This window comes from Biomphalaria glabrata, chromosome 13 (genome assembly GCF_947242115.1).
Source record: "Biomphalaria glabrata chromosome 13, xgBioGlab47.1, whole genome shotgun sequence".
Taxonomy (NCBI): Eukaryota; Metazoa; Mollusca; class Gastropoda; family Planorbidae; genus Biomphalaria; species Biomphalaria glabrata.
The window spans coordinates 34,843,318-34,868,283 of record NC_074723.1 but is presented as its reverse complement, the minus strand read 5'-3'; the positions used below and the strand labels follow the sequence as shown (position 1 = coordinate 34,868,283).

The 24,966-nt window shown below is 33.0% G+C and overlaps 1 protein-coding gene across 10 annotated transcripts in view; it reads right to left on the bottom strand.

Annotated features, from left to right (window-relative positions):
- Positions 1–401: 401 nt before the first annotated feature.
- LOC106061485 (multiple epidermal growth factor-like domains protein 6) overlaps positions 402–24,966 on the bottom strand; it is a 204,020-nt gene continuing 179,455 nt past the window's right edge. For 7 of the 10 annotated variants that reach the window (XM_056007535.1, XM_056007542.1, XM_056007538.1 and 4 more), the window contains 17 exons: positions 23,757–23,949; positions 22,931–23,124; positions 22,081–22,209; positions 21,132–21,260; positions 20,837–20,965; positions 20,098–20,226; positions 18,325–18,453; positions 16,946–17,056; positions 15,877–15,891; positions 13,459–13,625; positions 13,227–13,317; positions 12,146–12,400; positions 11,017–11,145; positions 10,307–10,435; positions 9,040–9,174; positions 5,415–5,434; positions 402–4,866 (listed from right to left, as the gene is read on the bottom strand). In XM_056007535.1, the coding sequence (XP_055863510.1) occupies positions 4,462–4,866; positions 5,415–5,434; positions 9,040–9,174; positions 10,307–10,435; positions 11,017–11,145; positions 12,146–12,400; positions 13,227–13,317; positions 13,459–13,625; positions 15,877–15,891; positions 16,946–17,056; positions 18,325–18,453; positions 20,098–20,226; positions 20,837–20,965; positions 21,132–21,260; positions 22,081–22,209; positions 22,931–23,124; positions 23,757–23,949 (2,489 nt within the window). In that variant the 3' untranslated portion in view covers positions 402–4,461. The remainder of the gene's footprint in view (positions 4,867–5,414; positions 5,435–9,039; positions 9,175–10,306; positions 10,436–11,016; positions 11,146–12,145; positions 12,401–13,226; positions 13,318–13,458; positions 13,626–15,876; positions 15,892–16,945; positions 17,057–18,324; positions 18,454–20,097; positions 20,227–20,836; positions 20,966–21,131; positions 21,261–22,080; positions 22,210–22,930; positions 23,125–23,756; positions 23,950–24,966) is intronic. The other 3 variants (XM_056007537.1, XM_056007544.1, XM_056007543.1) reach the window with 3 other exon arrangements.

Here is a 24,966-nt window from a genome sequence, read left to right as displayed (position 1 = left end):
TAATCTGAGGCTAAACTATCTGAAATGTTTCTCTACATGTAGAAACTGAATTTAATTCAATCAGATTATCCTTCAATATTGCAAGTTATTTTCCTCTTTCTACATATATGTATAATTAGTGTGCAAGGTATTGAGGTAAAAGTCTTTAACCAACATCTAATAGATACTTTTACAAGTTCTTGATGGTTGTACTAATAGCAAGAAAAAGCTCCTGGCAGTTGAATTTACCATGTAATGCTGAGTCTCATCTAAGTGAAACCTTCAATAATTATTGTTCCTCTCTATGAGGTTTGGTATATGGGCCATCAATTCAATTTGGAATTAAAATTTTAAAAATGCAAATAAAATATCTCTAAGTAAAACATCCAGTCACAATGAAAGGCCAAAATCCAAGTCTGGTGTATGTGAAGATGACTAACATTTTTATTTGTTGACAACCTGGTCAATGATTCATATACAAATATATGTATCCATACAAATACAGTGTCAATAAATTATGATTGCTGTGATACACAGAAACAATCAATCAACCAGTCAATCATACTGCTGAAACAAACAACTATACTAAACATCAAATGGATAGATTTATGAATATATGTACACAGATTAAAAACTGTATTTCACTTTGTCCTAAATTGTCAAGTGATATTGATTTCCCCCAAGTTAGTGCAGCAAACATAAGTACATAATTTGGCAAAACATCTTGACAAATTTTTACAAATCTTTACATTCTAAAAATTGTATTCCTTGTGAAATGTACGATTTAACTGAAGAGCTTGCAAGGAAACATTTTTCTCATCATTTGATCAAACAGAGTGCAGAAATACACTATTTATGTACAAACAAATTTAATGTTGGTATACTAAGAAATGAAATGTAAAGTACATTTTGCATGTTTTTGTTAGTTAGAAAGACCACTGCACCATAACCAAAATTATTATTTTTTTAATCACATATATTGAGGCTTCTTCAAGCTGACAAATATAACAAAAGATTTGACAATTTTTCAAATTATCTTGTATTTTAGATAGAAAAAATTTGGTTACTTAACAAATTGTCTAAATAATAAATGTGGATATAATGAATGCCATCAAAGTCTTGAACAATACTAATGACTTACTAAATATATTCAACAATTAATGACATGATGATCCCATGCAGATTAAGAAAGACATAAAATAGAATGATCGCAGAAGCATGTGAATCATAGTTAGACCTAGCTACTAATGATGGTATTGCACATTCATTTGTTGGACTACACTACTGCAAACTAAACAGACACTAACTTGACTGCGCACGGAAAAAGTACAGAACTTTGAAATGCACTCAGTTGTAATAGCACTCATCCCCATGTCTACATCCAACCCCAAATAAGGTTGTCAGATCACCTCCGAAAAGAGACTAGGGATCTGTATGCTCATACATAGTAGGAATGGCAAGTTAAATTTAAAAAGGAAATTGTGACAATAAGTAGCGACTTGTAAAACTGAATAGTGGCTTTTAAGTAAAAGTTCCTAAAATTCAGATGTTTTAAAAAAAACAATTAGACACATTGTGAGAATCTCAATCTACTGTAGATAATAGAATGGAACAAAAATATTTCACAAGATTAGTGGTCTAAATGAAACAGAGGCCTCAATCCACTCACCATGATTTGCTTAAACAGATTCACACACAATGCAATGTATCATAACAAACATGTTTGGACACTACTCTCAATTGCAGGAAATGTTTCAAGCACAATTATATCTACAAACACTTTTAAAAACTCCTAAAAAAACATATAAATTAGTATTATGAATCTCAAGGCCCATATTGATTACTACAATAAATAGTCATCTAAATGTTGGGCAGAAAACCATTTGCAAAGTGTAAGTATTAAAAACTGCTATCTTACTATCTTGTTGAAAAACTAATACACTGACACTGGAAGACACTGGCAGTATTAAAACAAAACATTATTCAATTTGCCAACATTAAATGTTTACTTTCATCCTAAGTATCAAATACTTTTCAAAAATCACTGTTGTTGAGGGAGGTAGCCTACTGTTACGACTCAACTTTGTTTGATCAAAACAGAACACATCATGTGGCCTTTATTCTATTAAAAAGAAACAAATGCTACCTTAAAAAAAAAATCGTAATAAAACCCAGGCTACAAAACTCCAGTAATTAAAAGTGGGACAAAAATAAAAGAAACAATTTAAATTATACTTTCCACTACAGAGAGGGATTCTAAATTTTACAAGTATATAGAGACCAACATACTCAGGTATAATCATGCATACAAAAGTGTAATCATACAAACACAGGTTTAATCATTATAACATATGTTTACATTTTATAAGCTGAATATGTTGAATATAACAGAAACAAATGATACATATAATAGAAGGTAAACATAAAAATTGAGGAGGAAAAAAAATTGCAATTCAGGCTATTGGTAAATAGCTAGTTGTTAACTCTTTCTCTCCGTAATTATTTACCACATTCTGGTGGAATCAACGTTAGTATCGTCAGTTAGGAGAGAAAGAGTTAAAACTAAAGGCATTCTCCCCTCCCTTCAGCCAACACAAGCCAGCATAGGGCATGGGTTGAGCTTGATCTGTACAAGATACTTGCATACAGTGACTAGTAGTTTATAATGTAACTGCACACACATAAACACCTGGAGAGTCAACACACTTAATTGAAGCTCTGGTACTACTGGAGATAATGGACTGTCAATATGCCTTTCAGTTTAATTTCATTACAGCCCAAAAGAAAAATTTTAACATTTTAATGTCTGGGGGGTTAGGTGGTTGTATTTTTTTCTACTAGGAACAATTAGGAGGTGTGGTAGCATACAAAATCTGAAACATTTTTAAAGATATTTTTTCCCCATTGGAAAACTTATGAATATATATTACACTCCAAATAATTTTGCTTTGATGGACAATACAATTTGGACTTTAAAAAAATGAAAAAAAATATTCAAGCAATATTGAAAGTCACCATCATATTGGAATAAAACATTACTTCAAAATAAAATTAATGATTCCTAATCTTTTTCCCCAATATATAATGTAAAAACGCCATTTCTGTCTACTTGGATGTATCACTTTTTAACAGAAAAGTAATGCTACAATTATTAATCCAAAAAGATCTGTCCAAGAAAATGGTGCACAGTAAAAAAGACAGGCACAGTGAACAAAAAAAAATCAGTTCATTTATTAAAAAATGTATTGAATACATGGTTCTAAGTGACAATGTTCATCTACAGGCACACACACAGGAGCTGATTGAAAAACATATGAGCCAGGGGACACAAGAGGTCCAAGGGATACAACTTTGTTGAACAGTTGTCTAGTTATCAGGCCCAAACTTACTTATGTCCCAAATTTTGTCTTTTATTTTTGAGTTGAGAATCAAGCCTTCTTCATGTAAACAGAATATTAAGATCCATATCTGGCATATGTGTTAAAAGCTAACTCATTATGAAGTAATATGATAATGGACGAGCATATATATTATGTTGGTGTTTCCCAAACAGTGTTCCATGGAACATACAAGGACTGAATAGGTGTTCCACAAATTACTGGAATAATTAACTATTAGGCTACCACATGAATTAATCTCTCTAAAAAAAATAAAAATTGTTCCATTAAATACTCATAAATTGCGATATGTTCCATGAAAGGAAAAGTTTGGGAAACACTGTGTTATGCAATAAAACAAAACAAAATGTATGCAAATAAAACCAATACAACTTTGCATAAATTATTTTGAATGATGCTCAGAAATATTTCTCTGTCAAACAATCATACAAAGCAAAACATAAAGACAGTCTCACAATCATCTATAAAACACCTTTTTTTTTTTACATTATAATAATGAAAACATTTCCAGGAAGTAGAAGGCTTGTTTCTTGACTTGTATTCACAGTATCAAAATTTAACCTCTTTTATCAAGCCGCCATATTACAAGTTTAACCTAATTACATCAAGGCTTGTCATTTTTTCTGAAATTATGTTTCTAGTTAATATGACGACTACATTGATTCATGAACAGGCCAGTGCAGTTGGAAACAGGCGCGCAGTTATTGCACATTAAAATGTAAGTCGGTCAAAAAAAGTCACTACAGCGTATAATAAATAAATATAAAAACCCAAAACATTTAATCTTAGTCACTTTGTCACTTTAAACTGAAAGTGAAAAAGAAACAGATTTCTAGATTGCAAAATATAAAACTGGCCATAGGAGGGAAGAAAAAAACTAAATAGACATAAACAAATTTGACTTTTTAAACCTTAAAAAACTTGTACATATAAAATCTCTTAAACAATCAAGGGGAGGTAAGGTGATATGTACATACATAAATACAATTATATACAGACAGCAAAAACAGCAGCCTAAAGCTAGTTATGACTGGATAGCAATGGAGAGGTTTTGAACTAAATTTGTCAATGAGGCTTCACATGTTTATGTTTCAATGCTTTCATTGCCACTGTAGCCATCAATAACATTATCGCTGCTACTTCGGTTGCCGATGACATTGTTGTTGTCCTCTTCCACAGATATGTAACTTTTGCCAAATGTCACATCTCCGGCAGCAGCGTCACTGTCAAAATCAATGCTGACTACTCGACCTGGTTGTGAGAGGATGGTGTTGACAGCACTAGTGTCCTCTTGCGAAAGGGGACCTCGACTGGAAGATGATATATCAATGTTGTTACGGATGTCTACAGGGTTTTGCCATGGGTAAAGAGATGTGGCACTGGTTGTGTCGCTGTCATCGTCACCAGTGGGCATCGTCTCCATCAGTGAAAGTTGGTTATCTATAGTTGACAGCCCAGGTAATGTCACCTCGCCTAGGCCCAGCAGGGACTATAAAATAGAAGAAAATTAATTAGAGTTGGCTTAAATAAAACACAAAAGTTATTGCACATTGTATAGTAGGATACACATTAACATATAAAACAATAAATAAAATTAACATCAGCATTTGGAAATGTTAAAGATTTGTATGTGATTAAATTAAAACTCCATGTGTTTAATATTACAACTATAAATGATGTACAAGAAGAAAATAAATCATGTTGTCATCTTAAATGTAATTCAAACTATTGTTTAGGTTTAATTTTAAATAGTATAACTCAAGTTGTAGAAATTAAATAAGTCGATTAACTATTTAGCACCCAAAAAAAACACCAAATGTCAAAATTTTATTTTTTTTGGCCATGTAAAACAACGCTATTGAAAGATGCTGCCATTTTCAACTTGAAATAAACAATTTTACTGCTGCCTGTTGTCTTGTACTTTTTCTTGACAATTTTTTCTTCCCAAAAAGCAAATGGAACCGAAAAAACAAAAAAGAGGTCATGCTACATCATGCCCAATGCTTTTAGTGTGTGTGTGTGTATGCATAAACTTACTGGCATATTCTCCGTAGGGTCTGTAAGATTGTAATTGTATATTTTAATCAACATTTTAAAATGGATATACACTCTATGACATATATATTAGCAACACTTTTGCCCAACCAATATACTGCGTCTCTATATGCCCTGACATAACACATGCAATAAGGTTATTATTTGGTGATGTTATACAAGCTTTGCTCATCACTCACAATATGTACAGTAAAAAGGGCAAGAACTCAAAAAAAAAAAAGGTCACAAACTATTATTTTATTTAATATGTAAAAATAATGGCCCCTGATCTAGAGGGCTGGTAAAGTTTTTTGGTTTGCACAAGATAGTGGCTAGTCTTAAGATCTGATATTAATATAGAAACAAGTCAAATGTCAAGATTAATGTTCAGAATGGCACAAACTTATTTGTCACTGACAGTATGGTGCCTCTAACTCAAATACTAGATCCTTTTACCCAAGTGCTACTAAAATCCAACATCAGAGAGAAAAAAAAAAAGATTATTTCTGATTGGTCATTCCCTCACATTTGAAGAACATACTAATAAGACAATGATTAAATTAAAGAGATCCAGGAAGTAATTGAACTGTTGGACTAGCTATTTATACAAGTCATATAACCTAGATTAAAACCAGCTAAATCGGGGGCTCAAGCTCGAGTCCTGATTTTAATAGACTTTCCATGGCTGTGATTTGATGTCAAAGCCATCTTCATTTACTATCACACATGAGTGGTAATTAATATTAAAACCAGCTGTCATGAGCCCCAGACACTGCATACATAAAATAAGCACTGGCCAATGAGAAGCACAAGTGAAAAGACTAAATAAGCAATGTGCGCTGTTAAACACACCAAGCCGAGTGATGTTCTACAAAACAACTTTGACACCTGAAAGACATGAACTATCTTTTCTTATAAAATACAGACATTACTTCAGTCAAGAAGATGATTAGTAGTGAATCCCATGCTGTACTATGTGCTGTGGATGTTTTCTTCATGTGATGTGCAAGTTTCAAAGTTAAAATGCTACTAGTGTTTCATTACACAACCCAAAAAAATATTAATATCAAGTTATTCCAGTTAAAAATTAATTGAATGGGTAAAAATGAGATGTTTAATTATGGGCATTAAAAAAAAAACAGATTAGGAAAGCAATGATTCAATTAGAATATAAAAATGTCTCTAGGCTTATAAAAGAGGTGCGGTGGCCAAGTGATAAAGCACTTGGTTTCTGAACTGAGGGGTCCCAGGTTTGAATCCTGGGCTTTTAAATTTTGGAATCTTTAGGGTGCCTCTGAGTCCACCCATGTTTTATGGGTAGCTGACATTACTTGGGGGAAAGTAAAGTTGGTGGTTGGTAATTGTGCTGGCTGCATGACACCCTTGTTAATCCTGTACCACAGAAACAGATGACTTTTACATACTCTGTCATATAGAATTTTTTTACATTTAAAAAAGTATAAAAAAAAACAATTGAGAAATGATATCTGTGTAAGCTCTTCATCTGTTCTATAGGCTCAAAGCAAGGAAATAAACTGCATTCAATGGAATCTTTAAAGGCCAATATGTTGTCAAACTAGATGATTTAAAACTTCACTTATAAGTTGTAACATTCTATGTGTAAGTGATGCTGACACACGTACAATGATTTAAAACAACTGCTAACAGATCTCATTGACATACAGCTCCTAAATTGAAAACTCTTTTAACATTGCTTTATATACATAGAAAAAAAAATTGTATAAGAAATTGTAGCATTTCTATGGTATTAAATATTAACAAAAATTAAATAATTTGATTCTTTTCAAATTTGTAGTGCAATATAATAAATAATTTCTATAGATATGCAAAATTTTATATTAGATAAGATAAAATGATAAAAAGTTTAAAAAATTAAAAATCAAATGATTAAAATCAAAATAATAGAAAATTAAAATGATACTAAATCAATAAAAAAATAGTATAAAATAATAAAATAAAAGTATAAGTATAAAATGATAACAGCCAAATTGTTGGAGTTATAGTTGTTTAGTGATATGTTGTATTCAGTACTATGTATTATCTGATTTGTTCTATTAGTTTCAGAGCTTTTCATTAGCTTTATCAGTGAGAAAAATTTCATACAATGAAAATGAAACTCATTAATTACTATCATTGACACCAACTGGTAAATTAGTAAAGAATATGACTACTAAAGTATTGTGTACTTTATTCAGCTCAATATTTATCAACAATGCGTAAGACTTTAGTGGCACACCCTAAATAATTTTTTTTTATATTAAATGAAAAACAAAAAAAAAAAGTAAAATTGCTCATGTTGAAAGATAAAAGGCCAGGTCATTTGTTTCTCCACAATCTTGGAAGTACTTTCAATCTTTTAGATCAATGAATTCTTCTTCTTCTAGACAGCTTTATTGCTGCTGAGCTGTGAGCTCTTTATCAATGAATTCAAAAAACTGGTTTGCTTTAATGATAATTTTCCCAAGTCTGGTCATCTTCTGTTTTTCCCCTTTACCATCCAACACTTTTGACCTAACTAGTATTCTCTTCCATACTAAAGTATTCAGCAATTAAAAATATACTAATAATGAATGAAATATCAATAAGTATCTTAATGCCTTGAATGTCATGCTGAGTGTTGCTAAAGATAACGCAGAGAGCAGGTTGGGTGCTGCCTTCAACCACAATGTTAAAGGTCATTGCTAGAGAAGAAAACTTACCAAACAAAAAATGCATATAATTTGAAACTTTATAAGGCCTTTGATGTGGTGTTTAATTAAAAAAAAAACAGGTGAGGACTGGGATTTAATTCAGGTAAATTTAAAATGCATCTGAGTCCACCAAACTCTTACGGCTACCTGACTTGTGCTGGGGAAGTTAAGGTGGTTGGTCTTGTGCTGGCCACATGACACCCTGCTCATTAACTATCAACCATAGACATGACACCCTGCTCATTAACTATCAACCATAGAAATGGCCCATACATTGCAAGGTCTGAAAGGGATACCTTCGTTTGTAAAATGGAAGGGCTAGTGTCAATCATGGGAAACTATAAAGCTATTAGGTTTGGTGACAGGTTTTGACAGCTTTACCTCCATTACAAGGGATAGAAAGGAGTGGGGGCAGTGCCTTCATAAACAACTTTGGTTACACTGTCAGCCTGCGTCTTCATTTCCAGGGACTTTCCAGAGGAATGAGATCAATTAGACAAATAGAATACTTTGTAATGAGATAGTAGTCTGGGTGGTCAATTGATACATTTATTTTAAAAAAATTATTAAAAGGAGTAGAGAAAAACCAATCTTGTACTAGTAGCAGTAGTTCTTGCTTTGTAGTATTAGGAAATTCAATTGCAAATGTTTTGGTAAGTTTTCTGGAAAAAGTGTTTCAAATCAGCTGGTCTGTCCTGATATTGATTTAAAAAGCTCTATCCTGCTTATTATTTGCAGAAAACTAAGATGAAGATTTTTTAAGTCTTTGAGACACTTGACTGCTTTATAAATCAAGTAAAAAAATTAGCTATGCATAAAAAAAAACCTGCTTTGTTCCTTTGTGGCTAAAATGAGCATTACAAGATTACAACACTGTTGACACAATGAAATTTCATGATTAAAAAAAAAAGACTTACTATGCATAGTCTGGCATTTTGAGCCCACCCATCCATCCTGACATTTACAGGAGCCTGTCACAGGGTCACATTCACCCCGATTGCGGCAGTCACAGAAATACATGCAGCCTGGCCCAAATCTGCCAAAAGGACAAGCTAAAAGAAAAAAAAAATGTACAGGTTATTCTAAAAGTTCAACTGAAAGATGAGGTGGGTTAATCCACTAAATACTAATTCACTTAAAGAAAATGATAACCATATGGACAGCTAAAAGGAAGACTGACTGGTAAAAAGCTTGGCTTTTGAAGAAAGGTTTTAATACTGGTGAAAGCTGAGATTTTAAATACAATGATTTTCAGAATGAGCACACCCTCTACAATGGGTACTTGTCTTTAGGTGGGGAAAGTAAAAGTGGTTGGTAACTGCGATGGAATTGAAAAACCCCCAGTGCATCGTTTCTAAAGAAGTTCAATTACCAGAATCTATGAAACAGAACAAACTGTAACATGATTTTGATTTCAAACATTTGAGCTGACAAGGACATACACTATTTTGGATCTAAAGCTGACTTAAGTCAAGAAAGTCAGACTTGACTGCTAGCAAATAGCATAAAACAAAACATAGCAGCCATTGAAGCTCTTTGGTGGCCCTCAGAAATGCTAGAGCTATTAAACCTTCACATTATTGCTGATGAGTCACTTGCCAGGCGCCAAAGACTTTGTTTGAGTAATGATAGTGAAGTAGACTTTATTGCAGAAGCTGAAGTGATCTTGCAAAGACAGTCCTAGAATTCCTGATCTGATGAAAATAAAACATGCTCAACCTTCACACTGACTTCTTTTAACTTTTAACTGGCACAATTTCGTAACAATGTGGGATACAGTTTGTCTAGCTGTTGTCCATACTTGGTGATGCTTTTCAAATAGTCATATAAGTATGAAAGATATGGTGAATGTGTGACAGAAAAGTCATAATAGAGATAATATTTCATTTATATGTTATTCAGTTGTAAGAAGAAATATATAGATATATATTACACAATTATAATTAAATAATGTTTTCTGATTAAACTTACAGTTTTGGAAATTCATATCAGATATTTACATTATGATTCTGATTTTATAACATTAGCAAAAATACAGATGATTTTATGGTTGGGGGTTGAAGCATAGTGGGGGAATGTGGGCAAAGGGGTTGGGGATTTAAAAAGATTGAGAAGCAACGTTCGAGAGCCTCCTTATTAAATAAATGTACACTTATACAGTAAAATACTGAACAGTTCACTCACGGGATTGACAGGTTTCCTCATGGAATCCAGGTTGGCACTGACACTGACCAGTCACAGAGTCGCAACCTGCATCTGGACCACATAAACACTCCTCCCTACAGTTGACCCCCCAGCGATTCTTTGGACATGCTGAGAAAAAAAATTAAATTCTCATACATCTTGTAACACATAAAACACTTATAGTAAAGGTAAATTCAAAATGGTTCCAAAGTCAGTTATACTCAGCCTGCACAACAGCTATTAACCAGTTAGCTTTTATGTTCTTTTAAGAATAATTAGGTTGATTCAATTAAGCCCTTGCATACAATGTTGTGTGCATTAACTATAATTGTAACAAACTAACTTTATAGGACCTAATTTGTCCTAGAGCTTAGTAAATATTAACCTCAAGTATAAACCAAATTTAGCTCAATAATAGTTAAAGACTGGAAACTAACATGAAAATGGAAGAAGTAAGCAGAAGTAAAGATTTCATCATTGGAGTAGTTCCTCTTTGATATCTGTTATCACTGAATACATCATATATCTTGCAATTTTTTATGAAATATTTAAAGTTTATCAAATATGAATGTACTTATATTTTCTATTACATGCAGACAACTTGTCTAGGCAAAAGTTTTAATGAATTGGTCATTATGTTCTAGTGATAAACTAGTTTAGAAAAAAAACAAACTATCAAACTAAGGGAAATATAAATTTGTAGTTCTCACATTGTTCACATTTGTCTCCAGTGAAACCAGGTGGGCATTTGCATTGGCCAGTGGTGGGCAGGCAAGTTGCTCCATTCACACAGTCACATCTCTCAGTACAGTAAGAGCCATGAGTCCCAGCAGGACACACTGAAAAAATTGATCAGAAAGGTTCTCAATACATAAACAGATATCTTTATGATGTTTGACTGACCCCATCATGGAAATATGATGGTGTTTATTACATTAATTAAAGCACAAACATTTAATGTGTTAATTACAATAATCAATAATGTCAAGATTAGCCTTTCATCTCTAGAAGTAACATAACATTAGCTGGTTTGAAGGTGTCTATATTGTAGGACAATGAAGAAATGCAATATTGAAAGCAATTTGTTAAACGGGTAATTAAAAAAAAATTCAATGGATGAAATATATACTCCAGCCATTAACAATGTTCACATCAAACAAAAATGACTTGTATTAATCAAATAAGTATTAAAGTAGCTTGACTGACAAAAAAGCTATCAATATTAAACAAAGAACAGTGAACATGGAATATTTAATGATAGAATGACTAACAACCAACCCATATATTATGCTTTGTTTTCCTTTTATAGTCTTTCTAAAATTTTTTTTTCTAGATTCTTATCTCTTCTTAGAGATTTCTCTTTTTCAGTGACCCACTTATTTGTTTTAAAAAAAAATCACTTCATTGACTTCCTGACTCTTTCATTGACCCAAAACGTACACAGAACACATTTTTTAATTTAAAAAAATTAATTGAAGAGTGCTTTGTATTTGTGAAATAGCAAAAAAAAAACAACATTTTCTTGGCCAGCTAGTTTGCTTGAGCTCTGTTAACTCTTTAACTCTGTGATTATTTTCCACGTTCTGACAGAATTGTTCATTTTCAACATTTATACATTCTACCCTGTTATTATTAAACTTCAATAACATTTTTGTTTGTAATCAGAAACCGTTACTTTTGGAATAGAATTATAGGAGAATGCATGCTCTTTTATATAACAGAAATTAATTAATTTTATTTAATGGTGTCAAATCAAGGCTAGTATCATTAATTAGGAGAAAGAGTTAAAAGCATTGCTATCATTATCAACAAGTTGAACACTAAGTATTCTTTACAGACCTAGCTCACACAGCTGACCATAGTAGCCTTCCTCACAGGAACAGCATCCAGTGCCGGGGTCGCACGAGGCCCCATTCTGACACACACAGGAGTGAATGCAGTCAGGTCCAAATTTGCCGGCAGGGCATCTCTGGTCGCACTTCTTGCCCATCCACCCCAAGTGGCACTTGCAAGCCCCTGTCTTGTGGTGGCAGTCTCCATGTTCGCAGGTGCAGTTGCCCTCGCAGTCCTCTCCAAAACTTCCATCTGGACACACTGTGGACAAAGAAGTTAAGAATGAGTTGGCAATGGCAGTTAGAACAATAAAACATTGCAGGCACATTGGAAAGCATTTCAATTTGAAGTTTAAAAAGGCAAGCAGGCTTGAACTAAGTCTCTGGCAAAATATTCTTATGCCAACAGAAAACAAAATGTCTTAATTGTCAACAGTTTAGAGATCAAAGATCAAGTCCTTGTCAAGATTGAGTTTTCAAGCTCTAAAAATCTGTTCAGGGACATTTTGGATTCAACTATTTTGGTCAAACACTGAATCATTTCTGTTCATATATTCAAATTTATCCCAACGCTTTTCTGACAGAATGTGAGAACCAAATTATAATTGGGCAAAATGATTAGAGAAAAGAATGTTATTGGAATTTAGAAGACCAGTTCTAGATTATGTTTCCTATGCATAGGGACCCTCAACCCAACACAAAAAAAAGTGACTGAAAATATTGGCCAGTCAGTAGCTAAAGCATTATGCGTCTACTGCCAATCAGTATGTGGTTTCCAATGGTGTAGCTAAAAATAATGTTGTCTTGCAACATAAGAACAATAACTATCAAGAACAGTTGGTTTCTTTTTTTGTTTCAAAGTGATAAAATATAGAAATCAAATGCCTTCAATGAAAAGAGGGTAAAAGATAAAATAACAAAACAAAACAAAACTTCCTATAAGAAAAAACAAACTAAAACACTGAACACTTATTGTTTACTTTAAAGGATGTGTAGACTCTATTAGCATATTTATCCTTTAACATCCAGTAAAAAGTGACTGACTAGTCTAAGTCACACACAAACTATAAATCCATCAATGCACTCACTGTCCTGGCATTTGTCTCCAGTAAAACCTGGCAAACATTTGCAACGCCCATTCCTCTTGTTACACCTGGCACCATTCTGGCAGTCACACACCTGGAAAAAAAAACCCCACAGTTTATAATATTTAATTTAAATTCATTTCAATAAGAGACGTATGTGTCACACAAAAAAAATGACTTGCGATGAATTGAAAAAAAAGGCAAAGCAAAAAAACAACAGCTGCAGTATACTCACTCCGGTACAGTTAAAGCCATATCTGAATTCTGGGCACCTGTCAGAACAAGTAGGCCCCACATAACCTTCTGGACAGATGCATGCCCCTGTGGTAGCATCACAATCTGCATCATTCTCACACTGGCAGACCTTGTCACAGTTTGGACCATACTCTCCTTCCTTACAGCCTAGGAGACCATTGGTAAAGATTTAGAAAATAGTGGACAGGTTAAAGGGCTAGTGTCTACCAACCACAATACAGATTTGAATCTTCTAAGGAACTCATATTTTAATAAGACTATATATAATTCATGGTCTTTTATGCATAATGGATATTGAACCTTTTTTGGGGGGAGGGGGGAGAAAGAAAGTGGTTAGTAATAGTGCTAGCCACAAATCACACTTTTTAACCTGTGTGACAGAGTTAGAACGAGGCTATTTGACTTGACCTATCGATTATTGAGTGTTAAAGGCAAGTGATTCACCTTAAATACCAGACCATTTTAAAATTGTAAACAAAATTCAGTAACTTCAAGCATCAATAACAAACTCAGCTCTCTATTCTATTCTAGTCACAGTACATTTGTTGAAATTTAGAAGGGGTTCCCTCAAATAGCTTAGGGCTTATGTTTTAGACAACCTTACTTTATTATTAACATTATATTTTTAAAAAGTACTTTATGTATATATAAGAATTTTAAAACCTTTCCTATTTCTTAATTAATCATAGCCAAAATTTTAAAAGACAACAACAAAAAACTTTTATTATCCCTAATGTTCTATACTTTTAAAGTACTGCTAATAGTTTACATTACTATCTTTGAAAACCAGCAAAAGTAAACCTAAATTTTATGAAGGAAGGGAAATAACAATAATCTTTATTATCTGTATCATTTTGATTTTTTTTTTAAAGAGATGTTAAGTTATAGGCTATATAAAAAAGTGAATGATTTAATTCCTTTTTAAACTAGTACTATTTATAGAAAACAAAGATTTGATTTTCCAGAAAATGAAAGTGTATTTTTTTTGTAGCGAGATACAATGCTACATTCAATGGTTTCTGATTAATGAAATGTATAATGAAAAAAAAAAAAAAAAAAAAAAAAGTTTTGAAAATATGACATTTTAAAAAGATAATTATAAATATATTGAAGAAGTAAGATTTACAAGATTCATATAAAAACAGTTTTTGTTTTCTATACAAATGATGATATACATTTATTAAACTTTATAGTAATTAAAATTTAAAACTAAATTATCAAAATACAAAACACAGAAAAGCAATCATCAACTGCTACCACTATTCAAAGAGAAACAATCTAATTAGAATTAGACCACAACATTAGACAGGATTATTTCCCTTCACAGTAACTTTTTAACTTTGGAAGACTAAACTATGTGAGGTGGTGGTGTTTACATAGCACCACTGGCAGAAAGGTCTTCTCAACTAAGAAAAGCTGCAGGGAAGTGTGTCTGCAGAGTCACTTGACCTGTATGGGATCTATAAGACACTACGCCTAAAAGCAGAGAAAGCCTAACAGCAGAGTTTCTCGCCAAGGCTCTACGGGAGGACTAACCCTTCCAGTCTTGTTATCAATTGGAGTTCATCTCTCGCCTGAACTTCAAGGGAAACCACCAATTGGAGGTACTCGGCTGTAGTTAGCCATGGAGAAAGATGGGCACCGCCATGCAAGTATCTGTATCTAGCCTTTCTTTAATTTTTTCACAGATTAAGGGATAGGTGAAGGTGAAATAAAAACAGAATTGCCTTTAAAACAATTAACTAATAAATATAAGAAAACTTGTTTTCTAATCTAAAAACACGAATTAAATGCATTCAATCCTAAGCAATTAAAAAATAAGTCTTGATATACAAATTGATATATAGACTTCAACTTTAAAAAAAAAATATAGAAAAAAATATTAATAAATGGTAAATTACTACAGTGATTAATAAAGTCAGCCACAGCCAAATTAAAAATGTATTTCCACAACCCAATATTTCTGGAGATTAAATAAGACTACATTGGTTGTTACTAAGCAGAGTATAGTCTGGTGAAAAAGCAACGGACGCTAAATGATAATTGATTTTCAACATATTTTAAAAGATGATAGGTTTTTTTTTACATTTCATTAAATATAAATAAATATTTAATGAACTCAAGAAAACAAAAAGTTAAATTGAAGCCAAAGAAAGGGTTAATGATAGAGACAATTGATAAAATTTATAATAAATACAAATACATAAATATATAGAATTTGTTTTCATTATAAGTTGAGATATATTTTGGTACTAGAAGTGAAACATCTCTAGCTAGGCTACATAGGGTGACAAAGAACAGATAGATATGTAGATGCTCTAAAAGGTAACATTTATATTCCTATGAGAGTGAAGTCAAGCAGAAAGTAGACCAAATAGAAACCAATAAAAATGCTTACCAAAAACCCAAGATGCTTAGCATGGAAAAACATACACAAATAATAAAAACTCAAGTTTTTTCTCAAACTAAATTTCATTATAAGATTATTAAGAATAATCTTTCATCATAACATTCTATGAATGTTCCTACAGAATTGCACTTTTTGCACAAACCTCACACAGGATGGCAGGGCAGCAAGGGTTCAAACCCGGGACAACAAAGAGGGCAGCCCCGAGCATACACCACGCAACCCTTCATTGCTTGCAACATGCAAGTCAAAAATATTTAATTTAATTTTGTTTTTCCAAGATGGGGGTATACTAGAGTAGTGAACAAAATTTTATAATACAAAGTTTGTGTTATTAATAGTCATCAGTAAGTCTCATGCCAAAATGGACCTTGACAAAAACGGCTTGTGCCAAAAGGTCATCAGATCAAGAACTTAGTGGCTCTTACTAGAAGAGCTAAAAATAGTTCAAGAACTTCCCGAGGATAAAGTTAATTTAAGGAAACACTTTTGGATATAACATTTAATTTCATAAAATTGTGTAATTCTATTCAGATATATTAGAGTGATGGCTCAGTTTATGAACAGAGTTGAACTAAAGTTTTCATTTTGAATATTGAATTAAAATATTAAAGTTTAAAGTCATCATTTCAACTGAGTCATGTTTTATTTTCTTCACAAAACATAAGTCACTGATTCTGGAATCACAAAGAAACACTATCTGAATAGTCACCAGATTATGTTTAGCTCAACAAAATCAAGTCACAAGTGTCATCATCTAACCCTATCTAAAAAAAAAAAATGTGAACGTGAGGAGAAAGAAAGACTTTATAAGTATAAAGCACTAAATAGATAGGCAATAATAGAATTTGCATTGAGTAGTCGTAAATAGGTATAAAGATGATAGCTTTATATACAAAGAAACACTTAAATACTAGGCAACTGGGACACTACATTTGAGCACCTTACCACAGCTGATAATGAGCCATCTAGCCATACTACCAGAGAAGAGACAGAACTATATACAGAAGAGTATACACACCTGCTTACAAGTGTGCTAGAGAAAATCATTGAAATGTACCTGCTTTGAGCTTGCTGAGTGTGTTCTTGTCTTTCAGCATCTTCTGGTACTTGCGGCTGGGTTTGGGTTTGCCCTTCCTACCCTTACTTAAGTCTTTGATAATCTTCCGCACTGGAGAAAGTCATTAGTACATCACATAATAGCACATACAGGCACCATTTTAAAAAGATTCTACTTCTAATTGATCAGAGACAAGTGAAGGGTCAAGCCTTTCTCAGATATGCAGGCTCTGAACTGGTAGCAACAATGAATGTCTTCCGTGGATCAAATTCTACCTTTTTAGTTGTAGCAATACAGTGTATACTATTTTTTTTTCAGTATGTTAAGAACTATAATTACTTAATTAAACTTTAAAAAGAAGAAAAAAAAGAAAAAAACAATTCTAGCTGTTTATCAAGGGACATTAAAAAAATGGTATAGACAAAGAAAAATATAATAAAATAAATTTGAAATGAGCAGTTAATCTTCGATAAAGGAAATACATATTTGTTTATCTTGGAGTTCCATGCATTTGAATATGAAAGCATTGCACTTCAAATATTAGAAATTGATAAGGTATAGGTTTATGTGACTTCAAATATGAAAGAATTGCACTTCAAATAATGTTAGAAACTTATCAGGTCTAGGTCTTTAAAATCAAAAAAATTAGGTTGGCCAATTTTAAAAGGTGTTTTCATAAATTAAACTTTCTAAGGCAGAAAAAAATGAAGATAAATATATGCATTCATACTTTTAAATGGCAAGAGGCAATGAATGCTACTGTCAAACTATATCCCCCCAAAAAAAAGAATGCAAAAACAGTCCAGGCAGCAAGGCATACTATCAGGCCTACATACAGCATTGTCTAGCCACAGATATCTCAAAAATTTAGGGAATTTGTATATCTTATTGTAAGCAATATAAATGTTTTTGATTCAATTTATTTTTTCAAGTTTTGATTATACAACTTTATTAATTGTAATCCCTACAACATTTTAATTTTAAATAAAATATTTAAATAGATAAATACATAAATGATTAAAAAATTCAGCGCAAAATAAAAAGTTTTGCAAGGGTAATATAAGATTACTAAAAAGGTATGACATTAAAATGAAGTGAAATACCATTAATACATTTTCACTTACTAATAATTTTTAAAATAAATATGTCATCTTTAACAGGTAGTTATGCCCAAGTATAGATCTAGATCTAATAATGAAAAGTTTAAATTTGTGAATCCAAAAATATAGTTAAAAAAAAAATAATTCAGAGGAACTAATTATAAAGAAACTTTAGCTTTTTCCAGACCATTAGGAAATACTGAATTAGGTTTCAAAATTATTAAGATTTTCATGTTGTGCTTTATCTTCTAATGTCCAAGGTGCAATACCCAGCCTTACCTTTGTTGCATTTCTTCCCATAGTAACCAGCTCGGCACATGCACTGTCCGGTGAATCGGTCACATGTCATGAAAGACTCACACTTGCAGACACCTTGACAGTCAGGGCCAAACTGACCTGGTGGGCACTCTGAGGAACATCCACATGCAATACAGTTGTTTTCAAAGAAACACTATACATAAATTTTAGACTTAAATAAGTGCCAGAATATATTAGCTTTCATCTCATTGAAAATGTAATCAATTCAATCTGTAGTAGTCAAAAACTGTGTTATGTGAATTACTTGATTCTGGACTATGTATGTATCCTTTTGAAAAGTTGATCTTTTCATTTCAGTATTTCAAGTTGCATATTTCTTACATAATGATTGTACCCTATATCAATTCAAACATATTGTTGGCCTCTGTTAGTCGTAATAACTATGGTTCATCTCGTAGAACACGTTTTCATGTGACTGTGGAGCCCTATAGTTAAGAGAAATTCCTGCCCACATGTATTGCAGGTTAAGGTGGCATTCTCTTTGGTGGTAGAGGAGCCAGCCATTATTTTGTTTGGCATGCTTTTCTTCCAGAGCAGACCCTAATGCTTTTTCACTGTCCATAGTGCAGCCTAGGGTTATGTCTTTTCAGTAGTCAGCATTAATGTCAACTGTTTTGAGGTCCTGTTTGCTTACATCCACATAATGGAGGTGGGTCAGTTACAAACATGAGGTGGGTCAGTTACAAACATGAGGTGTGTCAGTTACAAACATGAGGTGTGTCAGTTACAAACACAAATATTAAACAAGAATAAATGAAAACTTAAGAAAGGGTATTTCGTTTGTTGCTTCAGAATTCAAGATTTTTACATTTTAGCCCTAACATCCCACAGGACAAAGGGGGATGGTGGCAGGCATGGTTGGAACCTGGGACCATCAAGACTACAGTCCTGAGCACATACCACATGATCAGCACAGTATACCATCACAATGGAGGAGTAAAATAAAATATTTCAGAAGCCATGAGATCTGAATACAAAAATTTAACTTTTTTCTTCCACAACTTTTATATTTCTTTTCTATTAAGCGCAGTGGTGGACTGGCTATATGGGCGTTTAGGCAAATGCCCGGTGGGCCGATACCTAAATGGGCTGGTAGGCCACCAAAAGGGCCGCATGGATGCCACTATGTATTAAATTGTCAAAGGTTTTATAATATTCTCTTATAAAAGCGGCATCGTTTCTAAAAGAAATCTCTCTACAGTGTAATACTAATTTGATCTAACACATTTTCCGAAATAATGTAATAGCCTGCATCCATAGACAGTGCTACTAGTAGGTTTCATCCTTTTAAGGCTTACACACTTAGCGATTGAAAAGCAACATAAGGCCTATATTTTTGATAAAAATATAGAACTCATTGTATGCATGTGTACAGTTGTCGATACTCAAACTCAACATACCGATTTTGAAGACATGCATGCCTATCATTGGATGCCCATCATATTATATGCAATTTATGGGCCTGATTGAATAGAAATGCCCGGGCCGATTTTGACACCCAGTCCGCCCCTGATTAAGCGCCTACCATATATATAAATATATATATATATTAAAATAAAGGCGGTCGCACATTGTGCTGGCCACATAACACCCAAGTTAACCCTGAGCAACAGAAACAGATGACCTTTACCCTATAGATGGCAAGGTCTGAAAGCGGAACAATACTACTTTACTTACTTTAACTTGTTTAGGTGAAATGGCTAAAGCATATTGTTTTAAACATCTGGTACTCACCCAACTCACATCTCTTGCCAGTCAGTCCAACTGGACACTCACACTGGCCATCAACATGATAACAAGGTCTGCCATCAGGACAAGAGCACTGTTCTTTACAACCAGCTCCATAGTAACCCAACTCACAGGCTGCAGTGGGATAACAAAAAAATGCATCACATGTCAGAAGATAAATATTGAAAAAGAAAAAAAAATTGTTGTCATAACTCTTCCATTTCATACATGAATTTTGGAGACCAGTATATAACAACTCAAAGCAAATGTAATGTCTTTTATGATATACGTTAATGCCTAGAAGTTATTAAAAAATCTGGATACTATTTGAAAAAAAATAAAAAAAACAGCTAAAAATTTAATTTAATGTTTCTTCTTTAAATAAAAGTCAAATTTATATTTCTTTTTAATCTACCACATTGACAGCCATGTAAAAATAGAATTGATAAAGAATTCCTGTTTAGAAGCATTCAATTATTGATAATGAGCATAATCAGGTGTATATCTGACCTTAAGTAGAAAAGGTTTATAAATAGTGCAGTAACTAGGCTAAACTCAAGGTAAGAGAGTGCTTTATGCCAAGTCATTAAATGGATAATGTTACGGAGCATGAAATATACTGTAGGTTAGAAATAAACACAATTGTTACTTAATATTAAACTATAAATACTAATAATTTTCATGTATCTATTTTAAAGGGACTTAATACATGTACTTCTCAAGAAACCCAAGAGGAAATACTTGCCTTGGTTACAGACTTCCCCTACCCACCCATTAGTACAGGTGCAGCTTCCATCTTTGGAGTGACACGTGGCATCCTTCTCACACTTACAGATCTCATTACAATCCTTGCCATAGAATCCCTTAGAACAAGCTGAATATAAAGACATTGAAAACATTTATCAAGATATTTTGTGTGCAGGGGTCTTCCTGGAGCACCAGAAAACTTAGAGATAGCAGCCAAATAATTTTTAAACTGTAATAAACAAAAATAAATAAGGAATGGCAACTGATTTGTAACAATGGACTTGAGGACTTACGTTTATCACACTTCTTTCCCCTGAATCCTGGCAGGCATAAACACTGTCCAGTGAAGCGGTCACAAGTCCTGCTGTTGACACAGTCACACGTGAGCTCACAATTTGGGCCAAAGAAGCCAGAGTCACAAGCTATGAAATGAGATAAATGATGTGATAAATAAATGTGATATGTTACGACAGACAGATCTATTGCTACATTGCTAGAGACTGAGAGGGTGACATAACTTGAAAAGAAAATACAAAACTCTATGTACTGTTTTCCAAGCAAATGTTTTCATGATCATGATCTAGTTGTCTTAGTGACTTAGCCACCATGCTACTTTTTCTAATAAACCTAAAATTTATGGTTGCTTAATCATAACTTAAAAGTGCAGTAGTGCACTACAATTGGGAGTTGTGAATTGTTCCATCAGAACATGGATAATAAATTCAGGGGAGAATTAGTTAATCTACCACCCATTTTGAAAAGGATTTTATTGAAAAGACTTTATGCTTATCCTAAGAAATGCTGGCCATCCGGACAAAGAACTAGTGCACTTACTAATTAATTACTAAGACTTATCTTATCTTCTTATCTTATATATACAGACATTACTTCAAAAGAAGAACATGATTACATCCTACGAGTCATGCGTCTAGTCATACATGTTAACCAATGACTTAAATTCTACCAAGTCACTGGTTTTCCTGGCTGGCTCAGGCAACCCATTCCATGCTCTAATAGCACTAGGGAAGAAGGAGCATTAGTACAAATATGTCCTAGTATATGGAACAAAGAATGTGCCTTTAGATATTTAGCCTAGATAAAGCAGAAATTATATACACTGCTATTATCAGAAAGTTAGTAGACCTGTAGTCCTCAACAATTTATAATCAATCAAATGTTAGAAAACACAAGAATTTTAAAAACTTTAAAAAGTGCTAATTACACTAAGAATGAATCACTCACGCTTTTCACAGGCATCCCCCATCCAGCCGTCTGTACAGTTACAAGTTCCATCAATTGGGTGACATGTTCCTCTCTGCATACAAAAACATCTGTACATACAATTCTGGCCGTACATGCCTAGCGGGCAAGCTAAAGTAAAGAAGAATTAAAGAGTTAGATGCAGTTTGAAATAAAGTTGGCAATAAATTTTAATGTAGTGACATACCTTAATGGAACCAAACTGTCTCAGACTTATGACAGAGGCTGCCATTCTAAACTACACTAGTGTGATTAAGTTTTAAATGGGGTACCAATGGTCATGAACAAAGTTTACTCCAGGGTAAGTGGTGCCCTAATGTATGACCAAACACAGTAGTGGTTGAGGTCTATCTCCTTTCACTTCTATACAAAATATAACTTGTATATTTAGACATTCAACGTTAAAAAATAATACCAAACAACTTTTGAAGTAGGTCAAGAGATATAAATAGTCATAGTTTAAGGTATCTAAAAAATGAAATGAATCTATTGGTTTAAAAGTTCTTTCAAACAAATCTGCTTTCTTATATCCTTAATACTTTTAAATAGTTTTACTTTATATTTAACTGAAACAATCAATAATCATAAAACACTGCCAGATTTAAACATAAGATTTTCAAAGCATTTTTACATAGTACAGTATCTATGCAAACTTGGTCTAAGACTTAACAAAAAAAATAAATCTTTTTCTTGAGTGTGAAAGAACAATATGTATTCATGGCATGATATATCTCTGTATATTAAAGAACATTCTCTTTCTATACATACAATAGTATCAATATGGAAATCAAGAATTTGTTACTAGAAAAATAATTAACACAGCATCACATACGTTCATCACACTTGGCAGAGCTCCACCCTGGCTGGCACTGGCATGCTCCACTAGCTGGGTCACAGGTACCACCATTCTGGCATCCACAGGGTTTCTCACAGTCTTGGCCCCAGAAACCCTGTGGGCAGGTGTGGTTGCAGGAAATGCCCATACTACCTGGGGCACAATGGCATTGACCAGATACAGGGTCACAGCTGCAGGAATTAGTAAGTAATAGGTAATATTAGAAGTCAGTGGAAGTCACTAAAAATAATAATTAAACAAATCACATATTATGCATAATAAAAATAAGAAGAAAATGAAATTAATTATTGAGAAAAAAATTTGTTTTACAAAAGTGCATTTTACATGAGAAGCTAGCAATTTTAAAAAAATCAAATCATTATCTTTTTTATCACTTTAATTATAAGCTGGGTTAATCACTATAGAAGTAATTGAACACACTAAATTTAAGAAATTCATAAACGCTTACAATAAGTTCTTTATATATTTCTAAACTTTCAGTTGCATTATTAGTTTTTTAAATACATTTTCTCCCCAATTGTTTGTTAAAATTTTTTCTTCAGTTATTGCTATGAACAAAAAAAATTATAGCTGAAGAAATACAAAAATAGTAAATCTTGTTCAGAGCTGTACACTTAAGGCACATTGCATTTTACACTTTCAACACGTTAACTTAGCTTTACATCTCAAAGATCAGCTGAGGAGCTTATGCACTCATGGAATCTATTCAACATTTTGTTCCTGAAATAAGTTATCAGCACTGATAACTGACAAATGTCTTTAACTAAAACAATAATTTCTTGAGACCAACATAATAACTTACGTTGAACCATCCTCACAGTTACAGATACTCTGGCAGTCAAGTCCGTAGAATCCTTCGGGACAGGCTTTCTCACAGTGCCTGCCCCTCCAACCTTCTGTACACATGCATGCCCCACTGACATGGTCACAGCTGGCTCCGTGCTGACATTTACATGGCTGGCTGCAGCCTGCCCCATAATAACCATCTAAACACTCTAGAAAAAACATACATTAAATATATGACAGCAGTTTTCGACCACGATGTCATTCCTCTGTATATGATGGAGGGATACCCTAAGGGATAACCTGTCATATGCATAATATGTGGCAAAATATGAAGGTTTGCGTGGCTGCCTGGTTGAGTGGTATGCGCTCTTTACTAACATTCGATGGTCTTGATGGCCCAGAGTTAAAAATCCTGCCCACAGTCATTCCATCAACATGACTGAGATTTGAACTAAGATGAAATTATTTTCAAATCTGAAGGAACATCCAAAACATTTGACAAATCAGAACATAAAATACTGCACTCATCCTTAATCTTTGGAATCTTTTCAAAGACAATGTCCTATCCTTAGTGGAAAAAAAATAATACAGATAGAAGCAAAAATAAATGCATTTGGCTGATTGAATCAGATTTTACTATCAGGTTTAGGGCTGCATCTTTGATGACAAATAGTGAAGAAAATATTTCAAGTTTAAAAAAATGAGTAACCTCAGATTTTATTGTAAGTTATTTAAAGACTTTATCCTTATAATGTGACATAAAATATGGAAAAAAAACAACTTACTAAACAGCTTTTGAAAAAAATGCAGCTATTATTGACATTTTCCTCATAACACTGCATTCAGACTAAAAATTGGCTTGGACAGCCATAATATAATTTATAAATATGTCACATAAATAATGCATGTGACACTTAGGCTAAACCAAACCCTAACCATCATTCTAGTATACCTTTACCTTTCCATCATAAAAAAAAAATCTGTGATCAAATTATCCTGGGTTCAAATTTTTAATTGTGTGTACAAAAAAGCTTGCTTTGAAACATTTTAGTCTTGATCTGTTGTCCCACTCATTACTGTTTAAAGCAGTGGTTCCCAAACTTTTTTGGCTCGTAGACCCCTTGTCATGTTTTCCAGGATTCGGTAGACCCCCTGGTTAGCTAATATTGCTGAATTAAATTTTTTCTGATTTATGAACTTCCAATGTGTTTTTTTTTAAACGATGT